Source organism: Capra hircus, chromosome 21 (genome assembly GCF_001704415.2).
Source record: "Capra hircus breed San Clemente chromosome 21, ASM170441v1, whole genome shotgun sequence".
NCBI lineage: Eukaryota > Metazoa > Chordata > Mammalia > Artiodactyla > Bovidae > Capra > Capra hircus.
Window position 1 is genome coordinate 23921634 of NC_030828.1, and position 10154 is coordinate 23931787.

The window sequence follows — 10154 nt, forward strand, 5'->3', positions numbered from 1 at the left end:
AAGAAAGAGAAAGAAAGGAAGGGAGAAAGAGAGAAAAGGAGGAAGGGAGAGGAGGGGGAAGGAAGTTATCAAAATTGTGTTTTATTTCCAATGTTTACATTTAACAGTTGATGTAAAAATACACACTTTTTTATCTTTTCAATGTAGATGTAATCCTATTTGAAGAGAATATTAAAAGCCTATCTTTGAAAGCCTGAATCACTATGAGACCTGGCTGCTCAGATGATAACCCCAGGCAGGAGCCTCTGGAGAGAAAAACCAGCAGTGATTGAGGCTGCCCGGGGAGAGCATGTGGACAGACAGAGAACAGGGCGAACAGCAGAACTCTGGAACTAAGTAGCTTTTAGAAACAGTCAGAAACAAGATGATGGCTCAGATGGTAAAGAATCCTCCTGCCAGCGCAGGAGACGCTAGTTCAGTCCTCGGGTCAGGAATATCGCCTGGAGGAGGAAATAGCAACCCACTCCAGTATTCTTGCCTGGGAAATCCCATGGACAAAGGAGCCTGGTGGGCTATAGTCCATACGGTTGCAAAGAATCAGAAACCCATGCATTCAAATAAGTGATCAAAAATGTTCACTTGTTGTTGCTGTTGTTTAGTTGCCAAGTTGTGTCTGACTCTTTGCGACCCTGTGGGCTGTAGCTCGCAAGGCTCCTCTGTCCATGGAATTCTCCAGGCAAGAATACTGGAATGGGTTGCCATGCCCTCCTCCAGAGGATCTTCCCGACCACCCAGGGATCGAACCTGTGTCTCTTGCATTGGCAGGCAGATTCTTTACCACTGCAGCACCCGGGAAGCCCCAGCCCTAGGACTAGAACCAGTTAAAACTGGTATCTATCAAAATAGTCACAGGGACCTTTCTCAATGCCAAAACACTGGAATTTAGGAGGCAGAGCAGATGACAAAGAGGATCTAAGTATCCACATTCTAAAGGGAACTACCAGGCTTTCCCTGGGGGTCCAGTGGTTAAGATTTGCCTTCCACTGCAGGGGGTGCAGGGTCAGTCCCTCATCAGGAAGCTAAGGGCCCACATGCCTTGTGGCCAAAAAACCAAAACAGAAGCAATATTATAAAAAATTCAATAAAGACTTTTTTTTAAATGGTCCACATCAAAAAAAACTTTAAAAAAAAGTATAAGAAAAAATAAAGAGAACTACCAACATAAGGTGGATCTCACCCTTAGAGTTCCTTAAGAAGGATCACTGGCCAACACCCCACTCCTTCCCCTCTAAGACAGAGAACTGAGATGCACTGAAGGAAAAAAAAAGAATCACTCATAGAATCGGGGATCCCTGCAAGGAGGGACTGTCAATCCACTCTCCAGGTGGGCATCAGCTTAGACTGGATCCACTGATCTGTCCTGGCAGAGAAAGACTGGAGAACTGAAGGGAGCTGTCCAGATAGGGAGGAGGCAGCGCTGGAGCAGCCTCTACCCCCACCATCTGCACAGCATGGATGTGAACACCGTAGCCCTCCAGGCACTTCTGTCATGGAATTCTCCAGACAAGAATACTGGAATGGGTTCCCATTTCATTCTTGAGAGGATCTTCCCAATCCAGTGATCAACTCTGAGTCTCCTGTGTCTCCTGCATTGGCAGGCAGATACTTTACCACTGAACCACCAGGGAAGCCCATGGATCAAGTGGTCAACACCAAAGGATCTGGATTCAAACCATTCTGTCAGCATCCACTCAACTGGGCTGCTTGGAAGAGGATCCCAGCAGTATGAGACAAGCCGGAACTGGGCCTCCTGCTTCAGAAAAGGCAGGCGCTGCAGAACCCTTTGAAGAACTCACACGTGCCACCCAGGGGGTGCAGAGAGTCAATGAGAGCCGGACAGATGATGACAAGGACCACACAGTGGCATCCAGTTAAGTTAAGAGCTGTTTGCCCTTCTCCCCATCCCCTCTCCTTGCTTCCAGCTTCAGGAGAGCTGGATCCAGAATAACTAAAAGGAAGAAAGATCTCCAAACCAGTCCTCACCACTGGTTGAGGTGAGAGGAGAATGGATCTCAGTACAACCCCACTTCAGTTACCTGGAGCCCTGTGTTAAGGCTAGACTAGACAGAAGGGAGATGAGATTTAAATCAAGTGGGGAATTGAAATTTTAAATCAGACTGGACGTTTAATAAATGCAGGGTTCTCTGGTGATCCAGTGGTTGAGAATCCACCTGCCAATGCCGGGGACACAGGTTCGATCCCCAGTCCAGGAAGATCCCACATGCTATAGAGCAACTAAATCCGTGTGCCACAACTACTGAGCCTATTCTCTAGAGCCTGGGAGCAGCAACAACTGAAGCCCGTGGACCCGAAAGCCTGTGCTCCACAAGAGAAGCCACTGCAATGAGAAGCCAACACACCACAACTAGACAGTAGCCCCCACTCGCCACAACTAGAGAAAGCCTGTGTACAGCAACGGAGACCCAGCACAGCCAAAAATCTAAAAACAAATAAATAAAAATAAAAAAATAAATGCAAGTGAATTTACCCAAGAGTGCACGGAGGCATGGAAACAGATTGGATTTGGCCAAGCATAGCTGAAGCCCGTGACTGGCTTTGTGTTTATATCTGCCTGAGCTGAGACTTCTCAATGAAGAAGGCTGGAAGAGGGTTGGAACAGCAGCAGCTGTCTTCTCAGGGAAGATCTGGGTCCCTGAGGAGAAGGCCCAGAGCAACAGGAAGCATCCAGGGCCAGGGCATGACAGGAAGAGGGGAGGCCTCTCCAGCTGCCTGACTGAAGGGAACAGCGAGCTCCTCCAGAAATGGTCAAGAGCGAGTTAGAAAAACACGAGGCTGCAGACCTCATGGCTTGCTCTGCAATCTGTCATGATTATTGTGGTCAGTGATTATAAAGGCTTCAGTTCTAGCTGATTCAATAAAGATAATCTAGTTTTTATTAAGTGAATTGGCACATCCCTTCCTCCTTGCATCTCAGCCTCACAGGGCTGTTAACTCTCCATCAGCCAACTGCAGCAAAGCCCACATGCAGCAAAGAAGACCCAATGCGGCCAAAAAAGAAAAACCCAGAATGATTCATTCAGTTCTGCTCAGTTGCTCAGTCATGTCTGACTCTTTGCTTCCCCATAAGCTGCAGCACGCCAGGCTTCCCTGTCCTTCACTATCCCCTGGAATTTGCTCAGATTCATGTCTTTTGAGTTTGTGATGCCATCCAACCATCTCGTCCTCTGTCGTACCCTTCTCTTCCTGCCCTCAGTCTTTCCTAGCATCGGGGTCTTTTCCAGTGAGTCAGCTGTTCACATCAAGTGGCCAAAGCACTGGAGCTTCAGTTTCAGCATGGTGGTGGCAGCACTTATAAGGAAAAGTGAAAGCGAAGCCACTCAGTTGTGTCTGCCGACTCTTTGCCACCCCATGGACTGTAGCCTACCAGGCTCCTCCGTCCATGGGATTTTCCAGGCAAGAGTACTGGAGCGGGTTGCCATTTCCTTCTCCAGGGGATCTTCCCAACCTAGGGATCGAACCCAGGTCCCCCACATTGTAGGCAGATGCTTTTACCATCTGAGAGAGGCTAAAGACGACCCCAAGAGGACTTCCCTGGCTGTCCAGCGATTAATTAAGACTGTGCTTCCAATGCAGGCGGCATGGGTTCAATCCCTGGTCAAGGAACTAAGATTCTACGTGCCATGTGGTGTGGCCCCCTCCCCCAATTTTTTTTTTCTAAGATGACTCCAAGGGTCCCCCAAACAACCAAATCCTCAGAGGAGGGGCAGCTTTGAAACAAATCCAGGCTGACACTAAGGAGATAACCAAGTATCCAACCCTCAGGAGCAGAAACCGATCTAGCCTTCACTGTAACATTCACCCAGGCTGTGTGATGGGACCACCCACAGCTGCAGAGACCCTTCCCTGAGAAGATCAAGTCCCACCTCCCAGCCTCTGCAGCATTCTCCCTTCTCAGCTGATGCCTCTTGGGTGCCCCCTACAGTTCCCCAGCAGAAATTACAGACACTTAGCTTGTTTGAAGGACATCAAATCAGTCAATCCTAAAGGAAACCAACCCTGAATATCCACTGGAAGGACTAATGCTGAAGCTGAAGCTCCAATACTTTGGTCACCTGAGGCGAAGAGCCAACTCATTGGAAAAGACCCTGATGCTGGGAAAGATTGAGGGCAGGAGGAGAAGGGGACAACAGAGGATGAGATGGTTGGATGGCATCACTGACTCGATGGACACAAGTTTGAGCAAACTCTGGGAGACGGTGAAGGACAGGGAAGCCTAGCATGCTGCACTTCATGGGGTCACAGAGTCAGACACGACTCAGCGACAGGACGACAACAACATTTGTTTTAAAAGGTTAATATATCAAGGGCCTTTACTACATGTTGCTGTTTAGTCACTCAGTCAGTCGTGTCTGATTCTTTGTGACCCAGTGGACTGTAGTCCGCCAGGCTTCTCTGTCCATGGGATTCTCCAGGCAAGAATACTGGAGTGGGTTGCCATCTCCTTCTCCAGGAGATCTTCCTCACCCAGGGATCAGACCCACATATCCTATATTGGCAGGTGGATTCTTTACCTTTGAGCCACCTGGGAAGTCATGCCAGACAGCTTTTTTTTTTTTTTTCCGTTCACAATAGATTGACTCCTCCAGAAAAGTCTGTGAGGTAGGCACCCCCTCTCTACAAATGTGGACAGTGAGATGCAGAGATGTTTGTATGACAGGCCTTGAAGTGGTGCAGCTGGGATTCCAACAGCCGATGCTGCAAATGATAAAGACAACTAGCCTGAAATCTCCACTTACAACCTCCTGTACACACACTGCCCCACACATGGAATCAACACTGCCAAGCCACACAGATACGGAAAAGTCCACAAGAGGTCAGTGAGTGATTCAAGCTGGGGAGACACTGCCCTTGGCCAAAGGTCAACGGACTGCCTCAAAGCTCATTTTAATTTTATAGGGTGGAAGAAAACAAAACGAAACCCCGTGCCGTGAAGCCTCAGCCCCATTTGACCAGGAACAAATCTCTGTTTCAGATCTGATGAGATGGAAAAGAAAGTCTCCACCCACCATGCCCCAACCCTACACATCGCTGACCACAGAAATCCTAAGGTTACCCTGAAAAGATTTACATCTGTTCTAATAAAAGCAATCTATTAAAATGTGGATGGGGTAGCATCAATAAAGTGAATAATGGGGGAGAAGCTGTACCTCACTAACCAGTTCTGTATGAGTTACAGAAATCATGGGACACTGGAGCTGAAAGGGGCCTTAGAAACACTAAGTCTGAGAGTAAAATGCGAAGCAGAGAGGTCTGATTAATCTCTCTCAGGGTGTATCTCTTTACTTATGTGCACAAGCCCATCTAAGAGATGTTAGAGCCTTATTAAGCGTCAGGGCCTTTGCCAGACCCTGAGAGTACAGAGGCCACTAAGCCATGTGATGACAAGTTACATGATCAGGGAGGGGCTTCCTTGTTCCAATTCACACTAGATACTGAATGGACCAGCATGTTCTAATTCACACAGGGTGCAGTATGGGTTCGAAGCAGCTCTCAGGACAAAATACTTAGATGTGCTCTGCACTTTATTATTTTTTAAAGGTTTTATTGATGTGGACCATTTTTAAAGTCATCATTGAATCTGTTACAAAACTGCTTCTGTTTTATGTTTTGGTCTTTCAGTCACAGGGCATGTGGGATCCTAGCTCCCCTACCAGAGATCAGACCCACACCCCCTGCATTGGAAGGCGAAGCCCCAACCACTGGACAGCCAGGAAATCTTGCTCTGCACCTTCCCTGGTGGCTCAGTCAGTAAAGAATCCACATACAATCCACACGCAGTGCAGCAGACTGCCCGAGTTCAATGCCTGGGCTGGGATGATGCCCTGGAAAAGGGAATGACAGCCCACTCCAGTATTCTTGCCTGAGAAATCCCATGGACAGAGGAGCCTGACGGGCTACAGTCCATGGGGTCGCAAAGAGTCGGACACGAGTTAGCACCTAAATCATCAACAAACTGCTTGGCTGAATCCAGTCTACAAATATATTTGTCTGGCTTGCAACCCTTTAAAAACTGGGAGATCACATAGGAGGTCTGGATAACCAGCTATCTTGAGCAACAATATGATCCAGCAACCCTGAGTTTGCACTCTCATTTGGCAATGATGGCTGGAATTGAGTAGAGGCTGCCCTTAAGAGATGGAGAAGGTACCATCAACTTTGCCACAGTCTCAGCTATTCCCAATTGCCTCTCAGGCAAGGCAAGCTTCCTTCCTTGGTTGGCGTCTGCCCAGAAAGTATATGATGATACAGTGCTAGAGCAGTCCCCCTCCAGACTGGTGGGAAAGACGAGAGACTAAAGACAGGCTGCATAGGGCAGGCATACTGGTGGCCTCCACTCCATCTTCCGGAGCCTGCAGGAGCTGGGCCGGGCCAGTTGCTGGCACAACCAGTAGTACAGTGGGCAGCTTTGCACTTGGCCTGTTGCTGGCATCCTCATCTGGGTGCGGGGACTGTGAGCCACGGGCCACTGCTGCCCCGCCCACCAGGTGCACCAGCCTCCTCACCGGACACTGGGCTTCTCCAATGAGCACCTCGTGTCCTTCCCCTCCAGCAATCCAAAAACCCAGATGGCCTCTACAGGACCCACCTGCTTCCCGTGCAGCCCAGCCCCACCAGCCAAGTGATCACCGCTGACCCCAAGCTGCCTGTGGAGGCGGCGGCTGAGAACTGCGCCAAGAAGCTGAGACTGGCCTTCCTAAGGGATTTCATTCTGGTTTTCAATCTGTTGATTCTGGGTGTAGATCCCGATGGCAGCCCCCTGTTCACCCTTCCCAGACCCCAATCTCCTGCACGATCAGGAGTCACCCCCATCGGCGATTCCCCCAGCCACCTCAGCAGCGCGGGACCCTCACACTTCCCTGCTGAACACAGCTAGTGCTCTCATCTTCGTGGCCAGTGGAGCAGGCAAGACAGCCATTCTAAAGCACATTTGGGAGGACGAGGAGGAAAACCAGTCTCCACCACCCTGGTCCAGCTCTGCACGGGGAGACTTGGCTGGTTTCTGGAAGAGGCAGTATCCCAACTCCTGACCTTGCCTCTCAAGAAGTATTCCACTTTGTAACCAGCACCAAGAGATGCTATAGCTGAGACTATGCACAGCCCAAGTAGGCAGAGGCCTTCTGGGGCTGGGACCTGCTGCCAGCCCACTACAGACTTTATTTTAGAAAAGCAGTAAGGGTGCAGCCACCAGTGCTGCCAGGGGTCTCAGGCTATGTGCTGTGACTCAGGTGACTCAGTTATTAGAAAGAGTATTTGTGTGTATAAAGAAAGAAAGAGGGAGGGAAAGGGAAAAAAGGGAAGACAGGGAGAAAGAAAGAGTGAAAAGAACTACAAAACAGTAGGTGTTGATGGACATACACACAGAATACTTATTTAGTGGTTGAACTAAGGCCAGAACCTGGGCTCTGCCCATTCATCACGCCCTGGCCTCCAGCAGCCGTATGCCTCTCCAGGGCACATGCAGACAGCCATTCCAGACTGAAACAGACAGGATCCATCACAGCCCCAAGTCACCCCTTGTATATAGTATCCACTGTGGTATTAGGACTCAGAGAGGACCCAAGGGATTGGATTATTCTTACAGCTAAGGCAATGAGAAATACCATTTGCTGGAGGTAAGAAACAAAATTAGATTCTCTTTGGTACACGATTAACATCAGCCACACTACAACTTAGGTGATTTAGAATAATACTCCTAAGTAAACTGAGGGATGCCCACCATTCCTCTTCCCCATCTTATTACCTGCAGGAGGGCAGAGTGCATGAAGACCAGCCACATTAGCAGCCACCAGGGGCTCTTCTGGGAAGCCATGGGGTCGGGTCTCCCCAGGGGTGTCTCACTTGTAGCCTAAAGAGGAGAAAAGATTTGGTTTCCATTCAGCTCCAGACCCAGCAGTGGCAACACTCATGACTTACCAGATCAACCCTGAGCCCCACATACTGTCTTGGAAAGCTTTGTGTTGGCCCTGGATGGAGCTACCTACTGTAGAGTACAGGCTGTCTGGGACTCTCTTTAGGAGGAGTCCATATCAAAGTCAGGAGGGCAGCTAGACCCGCCTGCACGGTGCAGCCCATACCTCCAGCCCTCCAAAAGCCAAGCCATCTCTGCACCAACCACTTCCCAGCCCATTTGTCAGCAGCAGGGTGTGGCTGTTGGCATCCGACTCAGGGAAGCCAGCGTGGAGCCAAGGGTTAGGGCACCTGCCAGCTTCTGCTACTTCAGGCACAAATAAGTGTAAGCCCTACTAAGCCAACCCAGAGAGGGGAAGGAGCCTGCCTAAGATCACATCGCAAGACAGTGACCATTCTAGGACTGGCATGCGGGTCTTCTGCTAGTTCCCCACCAGAAGACACCGTTCATCGTCCTCGGAGCCCCCGCCCTGCAGCCAGCGAGCTGAGTGAGGAGGGGTTCAGAGGGTACAGCCTTGGAGAAGCCCACGAGCACAATAGGTGAGGGCAAGCCAGCGGGAGGCTGGAGGGCAGCGGGGGCTTTCCTCAGAGTCCTCCTGACGGTTTGCAGGGAAATCAGAATGGGTCAAGCCTGGAAAAGCCAAAAAGCCGAGGTCACCCTCGCCTCTCGCTTCGCCTCGCGGGCGCCTTGGCGAGCTGGTGTCCGGGGGCGGGTCGGTGGCTTCTCTCCATCTGGAGAAAGCATTAAGGGCCTGGCCTAATGCGATCCGCAAATGTGCTGCTGTTTCCGACCTGAGGCGGCGACTCTGGGCCGAAGGGAGGCGGCCAGTGCGGGGCCCTGGGACTGTGCGCCCCTCTCGCTCGCTCGCACCAGCGGTCCCCAGCGCGCACTCCTCCTCCGAGTATCCGCCGCCCGGCGGTCCCCGCGCCCCCGCTGCGTCCGGGTCCCGCACGGCCACTGGCCGCGGCGGGCGCGTCGCGCAGCCCTTGGCGCTCTGGGCGCTCGCAACCCGCTTGCCAAGCGGCCGGAGCTTCCGACGCCCGAGCCCACTAGCTGCTGTCAGCCTGTTTTCTACCTAGAAAGCCCCCAATCCGAAGATTCCCCAAGTCGGTGGAGTTCCCTCACGCTCAAGCGTCCCCGAATGTCTCTCCCCTAAACCACTGGGACCCACGGAGCCTGCCCGGCCAGAGGTCTCCGAGCCTCGCCGAGCGCCCGGGTCCTGAAGTTCCCGGGAACCGAGTCGTGCCCTGCCGCTCGGAGCCCCTCAACCCCACTGCGCCGTCTTGCTCTTCCTCACACCCGCGGTGGAAGAGCCTTCGCGCCCCCGGGCGCCAAGCTCCGAGCACCCACCTGGCGCCGCAGAAGCGTCCGGGACTTGCAGCCGGGCGGCGCGGGCTCGGCGCGCGCTGGGGAGAGGCGGACGGCAGCGGCCGGGTCCACACCTCGTGCGGGATCCGGGACCCGTACCTTCCCCGACGCCGGCCTCCAGCCCGCGGCGCCGCAGTCGTCGCCGCCGCCGCCGCCGCCGAGAAGTTAAATGGGGCTGGGACGGGGGCCGCCCCGCCTCTCCCGCCCCCTCCGGGCGTGCGGAGCGCGGCGCTGGCCCCGGCCCAGAAGCGGAGGGCGCGCGCCGCCACCTGCACCGCCCGGCAAGTGCACAGCGCGCCCGGGCGCCCGCCCGCCCTCGCGTCGACCCCGCGCCCTCCGCCCTTGCCGGGGACGCCGCGGGCTCGAAGGGAGCGCGCGAGAGGCGGGAGCCGGGCGGCTCGGAGTGCGCGGGGCTGCGGCGACGGCGAGACTCGGCTGGAACGTTCCTCCGCCCGCTTCCTGGAAGCCACTCCTCGCCCTGGGCCGGCCGCCAGGCGTGGTGCCAAGAGCCGGGACTGCCGACGCCGCCACCGCCGCCGCCGGCAGGCGCGCAGGGAAAGGCGGCCGCTGAGCCGCGAGCCAGCCGGGACGCCCCGCCTCAGCCGGAGCCGGGAGCGGGGATGCCATCGCCAACCCCCACCCCAACCTCCCCGAACCTCCGCCCGCCCCGCCCGGGCCCGGGCGCCGACTCTGCTAAGTCAGGCCCAGCGGCCACACGGAGGTTTGCCCGGAACCGCTGGCTCGTGCCTGCGAGCCTCCGGCGCTCCTGGCCAGGCATGACCAAAGTCGGAGACCAGTGGCCCCTCCCGGCCTGCCCGCCTTCACCTCCAGCGGCGCCCAGAGCACACTCTGGGCC

At 53.7% G+C, this 10154-nt stretch overlaps 1 protein-coding gene across 4 annotated transcripts in view; it reads right to left on the reverse strand.

Moving 5' to 3' along the window:
- The window catches only part of ADAMTSL3 (ADAMTS like 3), a 371527-nt gene extending 362021 nt beyond the window's left edge, over positions 1 to 9506 (reverse strand). For 3 of the 4 annotated variants that reach the window (XM_018066194.1, XM_018066196.1, XM_018066195.1), the window contains exons 1-2: positions 9281 to 9505; positions 7763 to 7867 (exon numbers count right to left, since the gene is read on the reverse strand). In XM_018066194.1, coding sequence (XP_017921683.1) covers positions 7763 to 7831 — 69 coding nt within the window. In that variant the 5' untranslated portion in view covers positions 7832 to 7867; positions 9281 to 9505. Of the gene's footprint in view, positions 1 to 7762; positions 7868 to 9280 lie in introns of all 4 variants that reach the window. The other variant, XM_018066193.1, reaches the window with a different exon arrangement.